General features: G+C 38.9%; 1 protein-coding gene across 5 annotated transcripts in view; it reads left to right on the top strand.

Moving 5' to 3' along the window:
- Positions 1–22,672, top strand: part of gphnb (gephyrin b) — a 108,845-nt gene that overhangs the window by 49,384 nt on the left and 36,789 nt on the right. For all 5 annotated transcript variants that reach the window (XM_087851896.1, XM_087851894.1, XM_087851895.1 and 2 more), the window contains exons 5-8: positions 3,186–3,280; positions 3,940–4,006; positions 15,872–16,144; positions 17,415–17,549. In XM_087851896.1, coding sequence (XP_087708022.1) covers positions 3,186–3,280; positions 3,940–4,006; positions 15,872–16,144; positions 17,415–17,549 — 570 coding nt within the window. The remainder of the gene's footprint in view (positions 1–3,185; positions 3,281–3,939; positions 4,007–15,871; positions 16,145–17,414; positions 17,550–22,672) is intronic.

Below are 22,672 nucleotides of genomic sequence, written 5' to 3'. Positions count from 1 at the left end.
TTCTTTCTGAAAACGTGATAGCCCGAAAAGTTTAGAACAAATTCTAATAAAACTTTGTTGACATGACCCCACATGACACAATCTATTCAAATTTGCCTAACCCTAACCCATCAGGATGTTCAGGGTCAATTTAATGATTTATTGAAAACTTTAAACTATTGTTCTTAAAAATGTGGTGTGTATTGTCAATATATAGAAAGTACTGCATGAGGATTTAAAATGTCATGTCACATTTGACCTTTAACCCCTCCTACAAGATTAATATTGTTGATCTGAATATCTTAAGCAATAATAATGCTATATAGACCAATTTTAAACTATCTTACTGCAATACTTTGTGTTGACAACATATAGGTGTAAAGGTAGTAATATATAGGGATTATAAAATATCCCATTATGTGATATGTTATATATGTTATGTGCACTACAGTAAAAATTTACAACTGTTTAAATACATAACAGTTTAAAAACATGATCAATGTTCCTTAATATGCTTTTTTTTTTTTAAACAAAAACTTGTGATCAAAACTTTTAAACATTTTTAAAAAATCTGCTACTAAACAATGAAATGAATGCTACAGATTTACTGCTTCCACATAAATGCACAACTTCTGTCAGGTATATTAAAAATGGGTTTCAACAGCGCAAATAATAAAAACCTGCACTTTGCACTTGTTTTTACTTCACTACAAACATCTTAAAGTACAGTTAAAAAGAAGAAGAAAACAAATGCATACAAAATACAATGCTGTTCCCGTAAAAGTAAATACTGCCTGGAGAGTGAGCTGCCTGGGTGGAGGTTTATACTCTCGGAGTGCTTCTTGGATTTTTATGTACTCGCAGCTCAAAAAGCTTAAAACTGCCTTCTGTAGCTTCATTCCCCTTCATTTTATATGATCACCAAAGACAAACAGGCTTCCTATTAGTTTGCATTTCTCTAGTCTTATTGACCACCTGTGTTACTAGGAGTAAGATTCACCCATTCACTCATACAGCCATTTATTCTTTGTATACATACATGCACATTGATGGATGCATCAAGGACAACTTTTAGTCTAGCGTTTAGTATCTTGTCAAAGGCTACCCCAGTACTCGGATTTGAGGACCAATTACGCATTGTCCATGGAATAAAAAAACCTTACGTACGGGTCGGTATTTATCCGGATTTATAGCTTTCTTTTGTTCAGTGTATAACTTTAACAAGGGCACGTATTCTTTCCGAAGCTATCAATGTAAAAATACCATTCTTACAAGATTTAAAACTAAATGACTTCTTACTTTTACATGAATACGTGCAAACCATCATCACTCGGCATTTAAATATTTGATACATTTGAAATCTTTTTCGGGGTCCTATTGAGTAAGATTCCATTACATAACATTACTTCAACCTGCACTTGCCATCATATACTGTCATCTCATACTGTATCTCATCTCATGTATTTGACAGTCAAAATACTGTCAAATACATATCCATTAAAAAACAACAAAATCACATATTATTTTGTCTATAAGTGAAGAAAAACGTGTAAAATCTGGCAGAGTTCATCAAAAGCATGCCACAAAAATATTTGTGGAGTGGAACATCAGGCATACATCTCCGCCTTCTTGATTCTGCGTTATGTATTCGATGAAGTATGAGTCGAGCTTAACCCCTCACTGTCTCCATCCTTCCCTCTTGTTTCTCATTCACTCTTCCTCAGTTCCCTCCCACACTCTTTCCCTTCTCCTCATCTCTCTCCCTTCCCTCCCTCCCTTCCCTCTCCTCTCCTGAGTCCAAGCCTGAGATGCTCATCAGTGGCTCCTCTCCTTTGAAGTTCTTCCTCTCCCCTCTCCCTCGCTAATGGTGCGTTTGAAGTGTCACTCAACTCAAGGGCACCCAACACACACAGCTGGAGGACCAGGCATTTTTTTGCCATCTATCTGTCAGGAATGTGCTGCATCAACTTTGGTCCCATAAACATATCTGTGTACTAAAAAATTAAAATCAAATATTTTAATAAAGAGCTGTTTCCACCATATAGCCTTTAATCTGTCTAACTTGCATATTATGGGCAACAACGAGATACTATTCATTTTTTTTTATATATTATTTTTTTCCTATAGTAGTTTTTGCTTAGGCAGCAAAAGTCTGTACAAAAGTATTGAACCATCAATCATTTCTTGATATTTTGCAGACTTTTTAAGTGGTCTTGAGTAATAGTTCTCTGGGCTTTTTTTGAACATTGGTACCTGACCACTTTCAGGTACCACTGTCCAATTGTTTTATGCCACTTAACACTCACCTATCAATCAGTTAAGTGTAAAAAAAAGCACATAACTCAAGAGATGAAGCCATGTTGTGCCCACACATACCAGATAATGTGTCTTTAGGCACCCTGTTACTTGCAGCCTGTCAAAACATCATTTGTTCCGTTTGTTTGATTAAATCTGCAAAAACAAAAAAAACTTTACACAGTTTGATAAGCATAAAATAGTATTTTCACACCAACAAGTTGATTCCCAAGCAGCTGTTAAAGTTTTTGAGGAAACTGGATGAGTTCAGAAACAAAGAAAGGATGGCAGGCCTAATAAACAACTACAACAGATGAACAGTATCTGAAAGTAATGATCTTAAGAAATGGGAAGAAATCCAGCAAAGACCTGACGCAGGACATGAGAGATGCATCTGGCCCTTTGGCTGACATCATGGGAATACAGTTGATTTCTGTTGTTATTGATTTGTTTAGTTATATTTGCAATTTCTCGCATCAACACACAACAAGAGATCCACTTCAGAGGCTTCTGCTAAGAGCTGGGTTTAGACAAAGGTGCTGCCAGATTAGAGTATGCACACTGTGAATTCATTTGGCAATTGTCCGCTGTGCTCTTATATTGGTTAGGAGGTGAAAGGCTATTTAAGTCTGATAAGACTGGATTGGATGTTTGCCTTTTCGTGTGCAGCTCTGTCATGCTATGCTATGCCACTGATTAGAGTCAGTAGCAGCTAAACACTTTCAAGCATGCAGGTGTTTACCGCAATCAGATCTTTACAGCGTATAATATAATTTCAGTGTTTCCCCTAATGAATATTGCTCCAGTTTGCTCAGAGAAGGAACAGCAGCAATGTTTTTAGTTGACATGGCATGGCTCGCATGGTTGGCTGGACAATGATCACACTAACAACTCTCCTCCTGTCTCTCCAGGCCACTAAGGAGGTGATAGAGCGCGAGGCTCCAGGGATGTCTCTGGCAATGCTGATGGGATCTCTCAACGTCACACCACTAGGCATGCTTTCCAGGTCAGACGCATTTTAGTGCAGACAGCACAGCAGAATCACACACACCAGAGTTTTTATAACACTGCAAGTAATTTTTATTTCATTTTGATTTTTGTTTTCAATTAAGTTTAGTTAAGTTTCCAGTGAAGTTCGATTACGAGTGGATTTCTATTTTTTGTTTCGGTTTTATTGTTTGAAAATCTTTAGTTTCAGTGTTAGTTTTAGTCTTTTTCATTATTAGTGTCTATGTTCTAGGACTTATGTCAGAGGAAACATTTAGGAATGTCAGTGAATATGTTACGACAAAACACTTTTTATTTTCATTTTATTATTTAATTCTTTTATCACCCTAACATGGGGAAAGTTTTCCCTTCAAAGTGATTCCAGGCTCAGGTTAAACTGCAGCTCAGCTAATGTTAAAATGTCCTGTGAATCTGACAATAAAATTACTGTATTTAGAAGTGTTCAAGGCAGGTAATTAGGCAGGTTTTTTTTAGTAGACCCTCTTTCCTCATGGTTAAGAAGACCATAACACTTTTTTATTTTTATCACTTGATTTAAGGAGATTTGGGTTTTACAGTTAAGAAGAGCAGCACCCACATTTGTCACTATAATTGAGCGTATTTCTCACAGCACTTTGTTCCGCTGTATTCATTAAAACTTTCTCTGTCTGTTTACAGACCTGTGTGTGGTATCCGAGGGAAGACACTTATTATTAACTTACCAGGAAGCAAGAAAGGTTCCCAGGTAGGAGACACCGCAAGCATCCATTACATGGATGTAAAAAACAAAAAAAAAACAAAACAGACTCACCTGAAGTAAGAGAGGAACATTCATATTTATTTGGTTCAAATATATACTGTACATCGCAATCTGTGTGAAAGCTTCCTAGAGTGAGACCGTTACAGTTTTTAAAGCCAGTGCTGGCAGACGCAGAAACACATTTAAAAGGTTTAGACACAAAAGGGGATGCCGAGTTGAGGGGTCCAAGTAGTCGGTGGTCTCTAGCTATTGAAGGCAACCAAGCAGGGTATGCAAACTTGAGAGGAGAATCACAGGCGGGCAGGGAAGCTGACAGTTTGCTGGCACACATATCGTCTAGCAGACAAAGAGAGCTGAATTACAAAAGTAAAAATCACAATAAGGACTAGGAAACAATAGAAGAGCCCACAGTTGATACTTGACAATTGAATTATTATATGTGAGAGCTGATTTCGGTGTGTGTGTGTGTGTGTGTGTGTGTGTGTGTGTGTGTGTGTGTGTGTGTGTGTGTGCGCGCGCGCGCACCTGTCTCTCTGTCTGTCGTTCTGTCAGGCCAGTATGAATGGCCTGTTTAAGGTCATGCCAAAGGAACTCAATCAGAGTCCGAAAGTCCGAAATTTTAACTAGGGATTTTTTTGTTTTGTTTTGTATTGTTTTTTTAGCCTTTTGAAGCCCTATGCTGGTATTTTTTGGACTGTTGTCCTACTGCCCAAGTGCTCTTGAGCTTGCCAGACATTCTCCTTTTCTAGTAGAGAGCAGAATTTACGATTGCATTAAATATGGAAAATCGTCCAGGTTCTCCAGCAGCAAAGTAGCCCCACTTCCACCACCATGTTTGATTGCTGGTATGATGTTCTTTCTATCAAATGCTGTGTTAGTTTTACTCCAGATGTAATGGGACTCAAACCTTCCACAAAGTTCAACAACAATATTTTCCCAAAAGTCTTGGGTTTCATCAAAATGATTTTTGGCAAATCAGGAAATAAAAACAGGAAGGAGGCTTTTTCACTTTTTCACGTATTTATATATATATATATATATACATACACCCTGGTTTGGAGCAGGTTGTGTTCATTTTTACTTAACAATGGGCTGCAAGCTTTCATTTACGCTATGCTTCTGTGCTATACAGATTCTCTGCTGAACACGTCTTTCATACATCCAAACTTTTAAGTCTTATTATACAGACACCGCAGAATGAAGCACTCCTGCAAAGTCGCCGCAGCACAAACTGTAATACATCACTGTCACTGGAATTTGCATGCATTCTTTTTGTGATGCTGAAAATGCGTGAATATGTTTTTATGCGTGATCCTAATGCCCTGCTAAGTCTTTTTTTCCACACTGTTGGAACTGTAGCATATTAGCCTACAAATGTAGCAACATTTGTAGGCTAATATTTAATTAAAAAATTTTTTATCTGACCTGTAAAACCTAGTTGCTCCAGATCATTAGACCTATTTGCATATGACATGTTTGCTTACTGCCAACCAAGAAAACATATTGTAAAATATTTTAGTTAGTCCATGTAGAGTTAGAAATTTGGAGCTTAGTGAATTATTCTTGAACAGTTACTGTATCCAACTGTGTTTGTTTCAAATTTTAGGCTGACCTTTCTGTGCAAAATACCTCTTTTGAAACGAGCAGAGTTCATGGTAGTGCTTCTGGTTATTTACTGTTGTAGCTAGTTTGCTATGACCTGTTTGCCTGAACAGCATTAGCTTAATGTTGTAACACCTAAAGCTCATCTTATGTTGGATTCTGCACACTGTTGCGTTTACTCATTACCCCTGTGCGTGTAAACACCAGGTGCACCATTTGTATATGGATTTGTTGTTGCATGGTGTAGTTGTGTGCCTCTGTCTGCTCGGTTTGAATGATTAATTACTTCTGTGCAGACTGATCTGCAGGTGGACTTTGGTGTTTGTGTTGTCATGGTAAGCCCACATTGATGTTTTAATGTTTCTATGTTTTGATTTGCTTTAATATAAAGGTTAGCACATCTCTGGACAACCTTACTTAAATGTCAAATGAGTGAAAATTGCAAATTGGGGACTCTATAAATTTTATCTCTGTGAGTAGTGGGTGAGACTTCATGTATAGCTGGCATCGTCTGTGCAAACTACTGGTAACCGCAGCAGTCTGCTACCGAACAAATCAATCACTAGAAGGCTTTTGGTCCAGCATTAGATACCTCTTTGTGATCAAATTCACTTAATGACTGTGATCAGACACTCCGACTAGGCAACCTGTGCAAGTGCCTTGTGATTGAAGTGGTCACCCAGAGCTTGAGGATATTGCATACTCATCTCCTGGATGTCACAAGGATGTTACTGTTCTACTTTTAACTTAGTGTAAATGAGCCATTACACTGATTGCATTACTTCTAAGTTGATAAGCAGAATCTTTACAAAGAGCTTCTAAGCAACGACAGGCTCCAAACTCATTAGAACTCAGAAACTCATTAAACCAGTAGTAAATACAACTGCAATCACTGATACAAAAGTCAGAAAACCTGTGATCACTGAAAGATAATCAAATACACCTGTGATTACTAGTAGGTCTATTTGCGTGAACATGAAAATGTCCTTTGTATACCAGAACTGTCTGAACTTTAGTTCTGCGGGTTGCATTAGCATGGCTCCACACGGAAAATAATTTCTAGAAAAGTCTGATTTTTAGACCTTACAAAGGATGGGAAAAGGATGCAGGAGACTTGGTGAACAGATAAAAAGCAGGGGAAACACGACAACAACAGTATGAGCAGTAAAAAAAAACAAGCCATGGCGACACGGCGCAACTCGTTTCCTCTCTCTTTACCTCAAAAATGTACGATATAATTGGCCATTTTTAACTACTTTTGATTTTCCCTTTAGTTCACCTTTAAAAACTATTTACTTTGCCTTGTTTGGTATCATTCTTTTCGGCACAACCTTATGTGTCTGAATTTACAGTTATGTTTTCATTTTGACAAACTGTATTAACACAACTGATCTAAAATCACAAACATGTTTAATGAATCATATTTCATAACCTTAAATACAAATATAAATTGTCAATTTTAAAATCGTATGCACAAGTTTTGCAAACAAAGTTATTTGCATCCATTTAAAATAACCATTTCAAACTATTTACAGAAAAATCAGCTGTTCTGCATTCAATAAGATGCCACACAAATTATTTGTGCCACTACAAAAACATAATTTGTGTCCACTATAAAGTGTACTTTTTTTTATTGATCCCCGTGGGGAAATTCCTCTCTGCATTTAACCCATTCACTCAGTGAAGCAGTGGGCAGCCATCGGGCGCCTGGGGAGCGGTGTACTTCAGGGTAGATGTTCAGGAGAATCGAACCCCCATCTTCTCTACCTACTGAGCTATCCCTGCCCTATGGGAGAACATCACAGCCTGATACCTGTAGGTCTGACAGCAGCAGGTGTATCACTGCTCCTGTTTCTACCTGGAGACAGCAGTCACCTCATTGTTCTGACACACAACACAAAACTATCCACAACGCTACACACTAACTACACAAGACAACACATTAACTACACACTCCAAACACGCTAAACGTCACAATTCTCTCACATCTCAAAACTCACTCTCTCTCTCTTTTTCTGCTGTCTCTCTCTCTCTCTCTCTCTCTCGCCGTCACTCCTAAAACTTCCCCTGTTTGTTTGTTTTTTTTTCTCTCATAAGCAGAGAGTATTTGCTAGCGCTGTCCTTAGTAAACCCAACTAAGCTATTGAGGAAAAAACGCCGCGTATATATTGTTTATCATGACTCTGGTTTTACATGGCCTATCAACACAATTTAAAAACTGGTATCTATCACCTTGTTGCTTTGTCTTTAAGTGGTCATGTGATTAGCTTACCACGACTACTTCATTCTTCCTCAGTCAAACAGCAGCACTCATGCGATTGTTTTGCCCCCTTAGCTCCAGGTGTTGTGCTAGACAGTGATCGTGATTACTGTCCGCGGGAGCGCGCGCAGCGGCTTAAAGCTGTAGCGCCCAGATTACTTACAGCTACTTCCGTGCAACTGATATAAGATGCGGTAAGCTGAACACAGCTTCAACCTTCTGTTTGTTGAAAAATAGTAACGGACCGCATTTTCTTGTGAGTAACTGTAACGGTGTTGTAACGATAGGAATAGTAATTAGTTAGATTACTCGTTACTGAAAAAAGTAACGCCGTTAGTAACGCCGTTACTTAGAACGCCGTTATTCCCATCACTGTACATGAATGTGTTTTCACCTACTGCTGTCTCCTTCTCGACCTTCTTCACCCTCTCCGCCTTGCTCACCTGCACATCTATCTCTGTCTCGTTACACGCCCGCGTCTCCTGATCGATTTTAGTATTTCTTTCAATCAATTACACCACCTCTCCCCATCTGCTGCCATATTAGTGTCTCCCTCAACAACCTTCAGTTAAAGTTTATTGGTACAGGAAGCCCATTGCGGGCTTTTATTACAATGATCTCCTGTCATAAAGATAACAGGGATGTCCAGCTGAGCCAGCCGGACGAAGCCCCTTGTGTCCGACTGTCAGCTGCATACCTTTTAGCTCCTCATTTAGTCTCTTTGGCCTCATTTATACTGCAGATATAATCCAAAGCATGTCCATTTACAGCATTTACATATCACGTTTTCAGCTAAATACTTTAGATCTTTCTTTTTTTTTGTACAGTGAATTATTAATATGTGTTGTTGATACTTTAATTCTGTCTCCACTGTAAAGAGACTTTGAAATAATGGTGATGAGAACATGGTTTTACCCTCAGAGCCAGTAAGCTGGTAGTCTTCTGTGGACTGTGTTCTGTAACTGCTTTTTATAAATACATTCTGACTAAAGTAGAAATACTTTTGATATGAAAATGACATGAAAGGGTACTCCAGTGATTTGCCAGTGGCACTTTTTTTTATTATGTTTCAATAATCACAAGACATAAAAAAACGGAAGCAGCAAACGGGCAGTTATTGACGTGAAGCTTGGAAATCGGTATCTTTCATGACTCTTGTGACAACCTTGTTATCCTTCCTTCTGGGTGCAGTATTAACATTTTGCTTAGGCATCATAATTTAGGCAACAGTGTTTTTCTTCTCACATCTAGTCTAATAGAAGCTTTATATGTTAGAATCAAACTGTAATTGATATGAAACTGATCATTGCCATATAACTGCAGGTTGCTGTTGCTCTCTTCCCCCAAATTTCCCTTCGTGTTGGAGTGTGGAGACATGTTATGTATTCTCAAACTGTGCTACTTAAGTGCTACATAAAATAATAACTTAGCAAAAGTTACACTACAGTTGGAAAGTGAACAATTTTATTTCTTTCATTTCATGCTGACTTCATCATTAAAATATATGCTAATAATATTGTTGGTAACAATGTTTCAAACCATAGTGAGAAAGGCATTTCTGCACAGTGCAATGACATTTTTGTCCAGTGGACGAATTTTGTTTCAGTTTCTTATTGAAAGCAAAACCCGCAGAGCTGATGCAAATTAATTTAGCTATATATCATTTCAACATGGATTTACACCTTCTTATTGTAGCCATACACTGTTTAACATTTTCACCTCTCATTTCTGACAACTAATCATTTGAATTCCTTTTTGTTTTATCTATGCGTGTACAGTCATGAGCACAGCCCATGATAGAATAGTCTTTCTAGCTGAGGCCTTACATTTGACTCAAGAATATTTGGTCTAGAAGATGCTTTGTGGTCGACTCAATATCTGCAAGGTGTCCTAGTCCTGTAGCTACAAAACAAGCCCAAATCATCACCACTCAACCACCGTGATTGACAGAATGTGGTGTTTGTGCTGATATGTTGTGTTTGGATTTTACCAAATGTGGTGCCAAACATTTCTACTTTTTCTAATCTGTCCAAAGGAAATTGTTTGAGTTGTGCACAAGATTTGACTTTGTTCAAATCTTGTGGTGTGTCCAGATGCGACTTTACAAATCTAAGCCATGCTGCATGTTCTTTGTAGAGATTTTCTCCATTAGCATTTAACATGCTAACTGAGGCTTTAGAGCATAGGTGTCAAACTGTGGCCCGCGGGCCAAATTTGGCCCGCAGACTAATTACATTTGGCCCGCGAAGCCATACCAAATTATTATTAGAGCTGGCCTACTGGTATTATACAGCCAATATATATATTGTTTAGTATTAAGCTTTGCTTGTTCCATATTCAGTTTTTCAGCAAAACGTGTTTGAGTCCATAAGAAAAGATTCATTCTTATATCTGGAGGAATAAATATATTTCATCATCATCATCATCATCAACTTTATTTATAAAGCACTTTAAAACAACCACAGCTGACACAAAGTGCTGTACATTGGAACTGTAAAATAAAATTACATGAGATACAGTATAAATAAAAACCAAATAAAAGAAGAGTGAAATCATTAATTAAATAACTACTTCAATTAAAAGAGAAACTAAGTCTCACTGAGGTTAAAAGCCAAGGAATAAAAGTGGGTTTGAAGACGTGATTTAAAAGTGGACAGTGAAGGGGCCTCTCTAACGTGCATATTTCAATAAATATTAACATTAGCCCGCGACTTTGTTCTAGTTTTGAATTTTGGCCCACTGTGTATTTGAGTTTGATACCCCTGCTTTAGAGTCTGAGATGTAGGCTTTGTGTTTTTTGCAATCTCTTAGCATTACACAGTCTGTTTTTGGAGTAATTTCGCTACCACTATCTTCCACTTCTGGGAAGATTGTGGCATTATATTAACACACACCTGAATGATCCAGACAACCAAACTGCCAAAACCTCTACATTTGCTGGTTATAAATTAATGCATGGAAAATATGCAAAAGCTTTATTTTTCACAGACTGGGTGTATCCACTGTACTGTACAGAAGTAATTACATTGTTGAACAATGTAATTACTTAGCTATGGTGGGAAGGAAGAATTTCCTTTTAAAAGGAAGACCCTTCGGCAGAGCAGACCAGATGGGGCGCTATGTATCAAGTCTGGTTGAGTGATGAAGCGAAAGAGAAGTGAAAAATGTTGCATGGATGTTGAACTTTCAGCTATCAGTCCCCTCACCTGTGGAAACAGCTCCCAGTTGTGGTTCAAGAGGCAGATAATCTCTCTACTTTTTAGATTATGCTTTAAACTTTAATTTTTTAACAGATTTTAGAGATGGAGCTGGATTAGGTGGCCCTGTATCGTCCCTTACTTATGTTGCTATAGGCTCAGGCTGCTCATACATTATACATTAAGATTTTTTTTTTCTCACCTCCACAAGTTTCCACCATTATGCATTTGCAAGCCACCACTGGCTCCCATAGTTTATGTTTTGTCTTTGACTATCCATGCACTTCTTTTTTCACTTTTCTTCCTTTCATTCATCAACCAGACTTGATAGATGGCTCTCCATTCAGTCCTGTCTTCTGAACGGTTCTTCCTTTATAAAAACGGGGTTCTTCCTGGCCACCATCACCAAGTTTTATAATAAATATTAATCATTTATAGGCATTATAATATTTACTTACAGGGGCTTAATTGTCTAATTTCTGAAGAGGTTTTTTCAAAAAGATTTGGGAAAATTAAGACTTTTGCAAGGCAAGCTGTTCAAGCATCCATTTCTTGTTAAGTAGACATAATTTTACATAATTCAAAGTCTGCAAGTCCAACTCAGTGTTAAAGCAGAAAAAAATAGGCCATTTGGTTTGTTTGCATGTGTGAGGCTATGGACAGCTTTCCTTTTAGGTTTTGTGAAAGAGAAGCGGTAGCAAAAAAGTGCCCGCAAGTTTCCAGACTAAAAGAATAAAATTACAAGATACACATGGAGTGAGATTTTCAGCCTATTTTCAGGACATGAATCAAAAGTTAGAGTACATTTTTTCTACTGCTTTGGAGAACTTTGACCACAGTTGTGTTTAGGTTCTGTCCTGTTGCCCTTTTAGCCTCTGTTCATTACGTCTCATTTACGTATTTATTTCTGTTTAATTTAATTCAGTGCTGGCACTTACCGATAACGAAGATAACATCAAGATAATAGTCCATGAGATCTTTAAGATCTCTCTGAATCTCTCTCTCTCTCTCTCCTCTACCCCAAAACTCTTTATCTCTTGAGATCTCATCCACTCTCATCTCACTCACTACTTTTCTCTCTCCTTCTATCTTCCTGTCATTCTTTCTCACCCTTTCTCAGAACAGCAATGCCTTCCCCTCTTCCTCCATGCCTCTTTCTCTCTCCTGCTCGTGTTTCTGATCTGTTGGTAGGGATTCTGCTCTTTAGTGTTCTTGACAGTTACTCTCCTCCAGGACAAAACAGAGAATAAGAGCAGAAAAAAACACTCCTAATGTAGCTAAACAAAAAAAGAAAGAAAAAATTCCCAGCACGTATTAAATGTGCAAAACTGTAAAGGATGAATATATCCAGGCTCTTGACACAATCCTCACTCATTCTTTAGTGGAGTCCATCCTCTGTACATCTCAAGCCTACCCAGCCCTTCTCTCTGCATCCTCCAGACATGCTCAGATGTAGGCTTCAAACTCAGCAGCGAGAGGCATAAACAGCCTTCATTTTGCTGAGGGGTTTTGGAAGAAAATGCGCGAGAGAGATGGGGATGTAGGGTGTAAAGGTTAGCTTGCGGCTACGCAACAGGACAGACTGGCTTTCATCTACTGTTTTGAGTCCTCCTGCCTGGCTTTTTTGATGTTTATGCACATTGGTGCTGAGAATGCTGTCTCAGTAATGCATGAATTGCAGTTTGGATTTATGAAATTTGAATTCAGTCAAGCTGAGGTTAGCATTGTCAGATTTAATGCGGATTCCGATATGTACACATTAAAACAGACAGTGGAGTGGAAGAGTTGCCCCGAAAGCCCATTCACGGGCAGTGTAAAGTGTGGGGGCGATTAATAATGTATCTCCTCCATGCTTGAAATGCACAGGAAGATAAATAATTTCACAGATTAGCTCTTGTCTTGGGAGTGAAGAGAATGGAGCGTTTAGCCGACGAGCCCACAGGCACATTGACACACACATACATGGAGACATTGGAGAAGGAAACTGGGATGGATGCAAAGAGGAAGTACCAGAGCAAAAGCCAATAGACATGTAGCCAGGGAGAGGAACTGTGATTTGCTCAAATGAAATCTTTGTGCCTCAAACAGGTCGCACCTCTGTGTGTCATATGGTCAGTAGTTTGCACCCTAAAATCTCACAAACTGTATATTACGGAAATGCTTTCCTCACATGTTTAAGGCATGTTTTCTCCAGGAGCCTTCTGTCTGCGGGAATGTCAATGCATCCCTTCCTGCATGTTTGACTGTCGTAACTATGATAATACGTTGCTCCAACCTTTTACCTAAATAAACTTTTACTCTCAGTACTGAGTGAAAGCCTTGAATCATCACTCAATTATTTATTTGCTGTTGGGAAAATGGGAACTATGGGCAGGGAATTATTAAAAAGATACATGAACATACATGGACAAACAGGCAAAAAGTGAGTTTGTATAATTGTAGTGAGTTTGAAAGTTAATATTCGGTTTGACCATATTGAACTCTCTTATGCAAGCGTTCTTCTAATTTCTTTAATTAGTTTTCAGGATTAGTTTTCCAGGCTTCTTATAGGACATCCAAAGCTTTTTTTTATGGATGTTGGCTACCTTTTGGTTTTTTCTCTGTCAAGATGATCTGACACTGCTTCAATAATGTTGAGGTTTGGGCTCCAGTCAGGCCAGTCGATGACTAATAGTGCTCCATTGCGTCTTTTTTTATCCAGGTATGCTTTTACTGCGTTGGCAGTGTGTTTGGGATCATTGTCATGCTGAAAATGAAGATTTTGCTATTCAAATACTATACAGATATTTTTACATGATGGATTAAATTTTCAAATTTAGATTATTTACTGCATAAGACCTGTTGCCCCTAATATTCAGTCAGTTCTTGTGTAATTTGGCATAACTCAGCCTTTTTTCCATGTTTCCCTTCCTTAAGAATGGCTGACAGCTTCCATTGAGGCCATTTGTGATGAAGCTTCAGGGAACAGTAGATGGATCAACTGAAGGGCCAGATGCATCTCTCAGGTCTTGGGTCAGGCACTTCTTGGATATTTTTCGTAGTTCTTAAGACCGTGGCTTTAAGATGCAGATTCCAGTTTCTTCAAATTTTAAAGGACAGAACAGGGCCAATTTTTGACTAAAAGTTATTTGGGAATCACCTTGTTGGTGTCCGACTGTGATATATTCAGTAATAATTGGCTAAATATACAATTTGAAAAAGGTTATTGCTAAGTTGGTTCATTGCTGGGTCTTCTCTTGAGTTAGATGGTTGTTTTATGCTTGTATAAATCATAGGCCAGTGTTAAACGGCTTAAGAAACAAAAAAAGCACAAAGAAATGGTCATGGACTCGACTGAAATGAGTGAAAAAGCAACTAATGTTCAGAGAAAAATTGGGAGACCTTCAGCAAGTTTGGAGAACTATTTCTCAAGACCACTTTGTATGTATGGCACCTTGGAAGCAAAAACTAAAGAAATGTAGGATGGCTTGAGACTTTTAAACAATATTGTAATATTCAGATTACAGAATACATGGCCCAAAATGTAGTTTGTAACATATTCTGTTAAGTTACTTAATGTGAGTAACATATTCTGAATACTTTGGGTTACTTTACATATTGTCATACTTTTTACAACTACATGAATGTACTATTGCTGTGTAATTTATTACTATGACTGAAGGCTACTCGCCACCTAGCTAACGTTGTTAGCTGGTGTTAGCTGAGGTTAGTTCATAGACCGCAGACTGCTAGTTGCAAATAATCATGTGCAGTTCTGAAAGCAATACCAACTAGATCTTTAAATGTTAATATAAAATGAGTAACAGTAGGGTGGACATTAGGTAAGGCTGCGCTTTTTGCAGTGATCTCGTATAGAAAACTATGTCTTTATCAGTATTATGTTTTCTTTCTGTTTTTCTTTCAGAGCTGCACATGATTATTTACAGCTAACAGGTTGTAATGCAGCCTTCAGTAATATTAGTAAATTACACAGCAATAGTACATCGAAGATACTGAAGTGGCACATAACCCAGGTACCTACCACAACCAAAACAAGGAAGTTTTAGTAAGTATTAGTTTTTAGAAAAGAACTTACTTCCAGATGTTTCTTTAGGTTGGAGTCTTTTGACACTGAGAGCAGCTTGGTTGCTGGCAAACAGTTGCATTGAGTTTGCATTGCACGCTCAGATTTCCTGTCAGAGCCTTTATTTGCATGTTTTGTTTGGGTTTCCGACAATGCGTGGAATTACCAAAATTAGAGAGGGGATATGAAACAGGAGAGACCGCAGTGTAATACATTTATTTCAACAAGGTAACAGTAACGGAATACAGTTACTCATATTTTGTATTTTAAATACGTATTACCGCTACATGTATTTCGTTACTCCCCAACACTGTTAATATTTAAGTTAATCTTTAACATTTTTATCATGTATTTTCTACATTAAAAGCCTCCAAGCCTAAGAACATCATGTTCACACTGTAATTTTGAGAATATTGGCAGTCCTGTATGACCTGGAAATGTTGCGTTTAACTAGCACTACTTCAATGTTGATTTAAAATTACAGGAAGAGGAAACTTAATCGAATTAGTGGGAAAAAACAACATCGCTTTGAAAAACTGATACAGATATGTGTGAAAGAGGTCAACTGTAAATCTGTTCTTTCATCGACAGAAAAGGTCCTTCAGGTTCAGGTCATAACACTCAAATGTGTTCAACCAACCTTCACTTTCTTCATGCTGGCAGCTATTAGATGAGATTGTGCCATGATTTAAACCCTCATTAGGACAACTGTGCTTAATCTGTTCCAGGAATGCTTCCAGTTCATCCTTCCAGCGCTGCCGCACGCCATCGACCTTCTTCGGGACGCAGTGGTGAAGGTAAAGGAGGCAGCAGACGAGCTGGAGGACTTGCCTTCACCACCACCGCCCCTCTCGCCACCTCCAAACAGTTCGCCACGCCGACAAACAGAGGATAAAGGCGTGCAATGTGAGGAGGAAGATGAGGAAAAGAAGGACAGCGGTGTGGCGTCCACCGAGGACAGCTCCTCCTCCCACATAACCGCCGCATCCATTGCCGCCAAGGTACCAGGACAGAGAAGAGTAGAGGGGAGGGTTGGTTGTTCCATAAAAATGACATTTTTCTCAGATATGATTTCATCCATTTCATCGTCATTACATGTTCACGTCATTCATAGAAGATAATGTTAAAGTAGTACTTTCAGCACCAGTAAATTGTTGAACATAAGAACTAAATATATAACAAAGCCTGTGCCAGTGAGATGTAATTATAAAAATTATGTAAATAGCAATTGCAAAGTATATTTTTCTAATCTTTCTTTGAAGTTGAGAGTTCAAATAGAAAACAGTTATGCACAATTGCTGCTCATCCAGGCAGATAAGATAGTGCCATGATATTTAGTTTTTGCAGACACTCTATATGGACAATACGGGGCCATATTGCATCATCATTGAATTCACATGTTTTCAGTCCCCTTGCCACAGGTGTGTAAAATAAAGCATCTAGCTATGTCTTTACAAGCCTTTGAGAAAGAATGGATCTTTCTAAAGATCTTTAAACCTCCTGTGGCATTAACATCAGCATTACAACACCAACTGTCCCTTCCCAGACACCCTAACGCCCACTCACATCTTGTGTCAGTTGATCTCAATAAGTCACACGATTGGATGAGGCACGGTCTCACAATGGTTTCACCCGAAACCTCTGCTGATGATGACCCACACCCTTTTTCACACCTCGATGAGGTGCATGATCAATACTGGGTCAACGACCCTCTTAAGGGACAACTCAGACTAGTGCTTAAAAATTGGACTCTCCACCATTTAGTCTCAGAACTGAAGAAGCTTCTTGGATGAGACGTACAACGTAAAGAAGCTCCTTAGATAACTTTAACATATCACGGTGTTGTGACTGTCTGCCTTTGTGTTTGTGTATGTGGGTTTGCGTATACTCTGTGCATTCACATGTAACATCAAGTACGTCTCCATACTCCTCCAGTCTGCAGCCTGGACCCTGCTTAATGACTCCATTCTCAGTCTAACATCTCATCTCATTGTCCAGTCATAGATTGATCTTGGTAAGACTCCACCAAACAGCCACAATCAATTTTCTTTTTAAAAGGTCCTATTTTTCTCTAGCATTTTATTAAAAATGTTGAAAGACTTTGTCCTCACGGTCATGTTACATGTATATAGGTTTGTAGGAATTATTCATGCGCAGCTTTTTGAATTTTCAATGTCAGGATTTGTGCTATGGGTTCATGGTATGTGTGTGTATGTGCGTACGTGGTGTTTATATGCATGTGCGTTTGTGTTTGGGTGTATGTGATCTCAGATCCCAGATTCCATTATCTCGCGGGGTGTGCAGGTGTTGCCCAGGGACGCGGCCTCTCTCAGCACCACGCCCTCAGAGTCACCCCGTGCCCAGGCCACTTCCCGCCTCTCTACTGCTTCTTGTCCCACACCCAAAGTAAGTAAGCATACAGTATACCCAGTGGCACACATCGGCATGTAATTACACTAGCAGGGAATCTAAAATGCTACGTTAACCATCAGCCGTATAAGGTTTGCAGCTCAGTTGTGAAGAGAACACATCTAGAAAAAAACAGACTTAAAGCAAACGAGCGAACAATACCGGTAATCCTAAGCAAACTTGGAGGAACTTTACCAAAGCTGAGCTTTAGCTCTTGTTGCTCATGGAGTTATCATTCAGATAGAATTTTCACTAGATAAGCTCAGTAGCTGTTTATAAAGCTGTTATATGAAACAGGATTGCTTTTCATGGAAAATGCAGCTATCTTTACAACCTATAGCTTAATTAACATATTTTACAGTCACCCCAGCTCTGTTTAAAAGATCAAATGCTTTCTAGCACACGTTAATTCTGAGTTCGTATAATCTATAAAAAATGTTTGGTAACCAACATAACTCTGGTTCTCTGAGAACTGAGTGAGGTATCTTACTGTGGGAAGTAAAACGGGGCCTGCTGTGACTAGCTGCGGTCTGGCAACACGTGACTCTGTGGGAATTTGAATAAGGTTGCACAGCAGCTAAATAAATCTGGTCTGTTCTTCGTACTACATGTCTGGGTTTAAAATGCATCTTGAGGGTTCCTCAAAGGACCACTTAGTGACATCACAGTAGCTGCAGTCCATGATTTTTTTGAACGTTAGTAGCAGCCAGTGAACATAGACAGAAATACACAAGAAGAAGAAAAATTGTGTACAATTTGATTCACAATATGTGCATGTAGAGGGGAAACTCGCTTGGAAAGAACGTTTTCGATGGTTCCTACATTGTTCAAAGCACTTTTCAAGGTTTCTTTGGTTAAGTACTTCCACTTTTTTATATTCAGGTTTTCCGCAAATTGTCTAATTTATTCTTAACGTTTAAGCCAAAATGACATACAGATATTAAAACTGGTATGAATACAGTAGTGACAGCTACTGAGCTTGAATGTCAGCAAGCTGCAGACATTGACTGAACTCTTGAAAAAGCTGGTAAGTAGATCTTGAGTGTTTTTGTCAAGGTCAAGAGAAAACTCTAATGCTTTATGGTTGGTTCAGTTCCTAAAGCACCTCTAAATCTGATTGTAAATACTAATTGTAAATGTAATTCAACCCAAGCCCCAAATCAGATTGTGTACTTGGTTCTCACCGGGAGAGAAGTACAAGGACATGCACTTCCAGCAACACATATGCATGCTCACACAAACAAACAAAGGCTGCCCCTAGCTCATTTTTCCCTTCTGCTCAGCCCTACTGTTCGTCTCCCACAGCTCAGTTGTATTTGTCATGCCCTGACTCAAACATTTAATGCTTATAGACTTGTACAGGAATAGGAATACTGGACAAAACCAAGAGTTCATCATATTATTTCTTTTTAATATAGAGAGGAATATGTTTTCTTAAAATCTTTATTTTTTGCATCTTCCACAATTAAAATCTGATTATTAGTAAATGTGATGTTGTGTAAAATGATTATGTTGTGTAAACAGTGCACACACACTTCAATGACCGGTTTCAGTGTCACAGCATCATAAGTGTCCGTGTTTCTCTGTATGTTTTGTGTTTGCTTCTATGTGTTTTATATGTTTATGTGTGAGTGTGTTTATGGAGACAGCAGGTTGTGGTTTTTTATGCTTGGATGCTAACAGTATTATTTAGCAGGTTTCACTGCAGTTTTATGCACTTGCTCTGGGCTTGCTTTAATGGGATACTTGAACATGTCGTCTATATGTATTCCCATTTTTTTTTTTCCCTGGCATTGTCTCGTTGTGGCTATTTAACTGAACATTTGCACAATTCTTTGTGAAAAGACTGTTTTAACTGATCTCTCCTGCAGGTTTTTAAAATGCCAAATGGTGTCAAGTCTCTCTTTCTGTCTCTCTATTCTCTCTCTCTCTCACCTCATCTGTCAGTGTCGCGTCTCCGTGTGTCTCCCGGACAGCAGGCAGGTGCCATGGGAATAGATGAGTGGGGTTGCCATGGGAATAGAGGGATGGGATGTTAGCAAAGGAGGGAGGGAGGGTGCATAGATGGGTCATGCAACTGAGGAAGCAGCCATGAACAGTGCTCTCTCTTTCTGCTGTGCTGTGTTTGGGTGTACATGGAGTGGTGAAAGGTCAGACAGGCAATAAATCATTGCAAGTAATTTCCAACAGGCTTGTTAGATATGTAGATATTTAAAGATATTTGCAAGTATAAATAAGCAGCAAGATGTGAGGCAGTGAGAAGTTAGTCATGACATGCTGTAGTGAGTAAGGATTCTGTTAAATCTATTTGGTGAAAATGAATCTTGAAAATATTCATCCTCCCAAGAGGCCACTGAGCAAGACACTGTAGGTCTGAGGTTAATAACTTTGAGAAGATGGTATGTGAATATCAGTTCTTTGGTGAAACACACTTCCTTGTCTCTGGGTTTTATTATTTTGTGTGTAAATATGAACACACTAGCACTAAACTTAGAAATACAGTTTCTGATTCTCCTCTTTCTTTCGCTGACCCTAGAAAAATTCCTAATGTTTTATTATTGCTTTATCATCTGCTTTATCATTCTTTTTTAACCTAAAAGGGCCCATAACTTACAAAATGAGTATTATGCTGTTATGAATAAAACTGAAAAACAATGATTGAAGCCGTAAGTCCATTAGGGAAATTGTTTTTCACTGTATTAAATCAGATGAGAAGGAGGGTAATTTTCTTTTCAGATACGCTTCAGATACGCTTATCACTTATGCACAGTCTATAGGTGTAATCCACGCTTTACTCATTTTTGCTGCGTTTTGTTCCTCTCCAGATTTCCTCTTGCTCTGGTCCACACCATGTAGTGATCGCAGCATATCCCGCTGATCACATTTAGACAGCCAAGGTGTTTTTGACCTCGACTGAGCCACAGAGTGTGGAGCTGTAAATAATTGGACAGTGAGGAGCTTTAATGCTGCTGTTGGCTCCACTAATGCATCGAGGTAGCCCTCACCCCATTCCTTTCCCGCAACACCCAAGTACACGTGTGTCTCCACTTTTCTTTGCGAATGACCCCATTTGAGTTATCGCCAGCTTGTCATGATCACATTCCAGCCATATTACTCAGGGTCTGTGTGTACTGTGCATGCCTGGGAATGTGTGTTTTTGTGAATGGCAGATAACAGGCAGTTAATGGCTTTTCTAGGTACAGCTTTTAGCTTGTTTAGATTCTGACATGAGCTTTTACCCAGCGACAAGCTGCCATATGTTCTTTGAAATTCCCACATTGCAAGCGGCTGCTGACAGTATGTACACACTGTCCCTAGAGCCACAGCCAGAATGGCTCTGTTCACTGATGCATTTCATGTGCCACTGTGGGCTGTGTTAGTTTGTTAGCTAGGTCTTGTTGGCAGGGCTGTGTGGTTGCTTTGAGAAGAAAAGGTATGAAGTAGGTCTTAATCTTGTCACTGCCCGAGCTGCTGCTGCTTTTTCTGCACATGCCAATCCGACACCTCAGCTCACAGAGCGAAACAGAAGCAAGAGGGCCACTTTTTTTTTGCCAAATAGAAACATGCATAAATCCACACAGAGGTGGTGTGTTAGCACTTTAAGTTCAGGTCACATTTGTCAAGTTATGACACTATGCATGCAGTCTTATTTGTTTTTAAGGGGACAGCAAATGTGTTTGCAATAATGAAGTCACTTTTAAATGTGCACATCAACACCGTGTGTGTGAGTTTGGATTCTGCACGCAAGGATTCGCTGCTAAGTATAAAGTCTGTGCGTAAGTGCAGCGTGTGGAACGAACTGATGGTCAGACCTGTGTGTCTGCTGCAGCACGGCAACTTGGAATGCACACAAACACTGCATGTAATAAATTTTGACTCACATCCTCCAGACAGAAGGTGTCTGTGTTGCTCTCACACGCCCCACACAGCATACAGCCCAGGAGCAACTTTACAAACCATTCATGTAACCAGATTTCTGTCTCTGTCATACGGTTTCTTACTTGCGCACACAGAAAGATGCCACATGCACATGCACAAGATGTACGGAGAGTAGTTGTACCCTTCCACTCTTGTGAGCATTTAGTACAGTTACATAATGGTGAGTTTGGATTAATGAACCATATGGGAGATAGGGCTTTGATTCAGAGGATGGCTGACAGTGTGTGTGTGTGTGTGTTTTGCCAGTGTTTTCTGGGGTTGTGTCTCCTGTTCTTATTCTCACTTAAGTGGTTAGTTAGTTAGGCTTTTTATGTTCATTTGTATAAAGTTTGGGAAGATTTTTTCTTGCTGTTATTTTGGTTTTTGTAAAGACATAGTCTCTTAAAATCCCTGGAGCTGTTGCTGTAGCAAGTTGATATGTAAGTAGATTCTCTGTGTTTTATGCAACAGTCACAGCAGGTTTCATTTCTGCATGAACATTTGGCCGAACTCAAAGTGTCTGAAATCATTTTTGTTTGATTTCTGGGTAGCATCACATTTGCTGCCAATATTGACTGGAAGCAATATCTGAAGCAATATCTAATGTAACCTTGATAATCCAGTATAATACTCCTCTCACTGATTCATCAGTCGTCCAATAAAAGCGCTAAAATTCCCCAGTAAGGAAAGTAAGAAGTGGTTAATGAGTATTTACTTCGTGGCTGCTCTTACTCACTCTCATTTATTGATTACCTATAGGTAGATTGAGTTGATTGTTCAAAACTCAGCACCAAAAACGAGAACGTAATATTTCATTTACATTGTGAAGTTGTTTTCTTGTTGGTAAAAGACTTTTATAATCACTCCAGTCTTTTGGCGCTATTGCCAGTAGCTCTTTTGGACTTGCTCTTTATGCTTATGGAATTGAATATTTTAGTATTGAATTAAAGTTTCACCTCCTTTTTAAAATAATACTCCTACCTTGGTGGCTAGTGGCTGCATCCCTTACTGTACATCTACACTCCCCTTTCCATCAGAGCTTTCGCCTTGATCGCCACGCATTTTCCAGAGCCAATATTATTTACCGTCAATATATTGTATACTGTTCCAAACATCCCATCAGCTTGTCAGATTTGGGCATTTATTTTGATTAAAATATTCAATGCTCCCACTTTCAGATGGTGCCTTTGCACAGGTGCTGG

Source organism: Neolamprologus brichardi, chromosome 15, assembly GCF_056152115.1.
Source record: "Neolamprologus brichardi isolate AB-2024 chromosome 15, ASM5615211v1, whole genome shotgun sequence".
Taxonomy (NCBI): domain Eukaryota; kingdom Metazoa; phylum Chordata; class Actinopteri; order Cichliformes; family Cichlidae; genus Neolamprologus; species Neolamprologus brichardi.
Note: the sequence above shows the minus strand (reverse complement) of the source record. Positions and strands in the feature narration are given on the sequence as shown.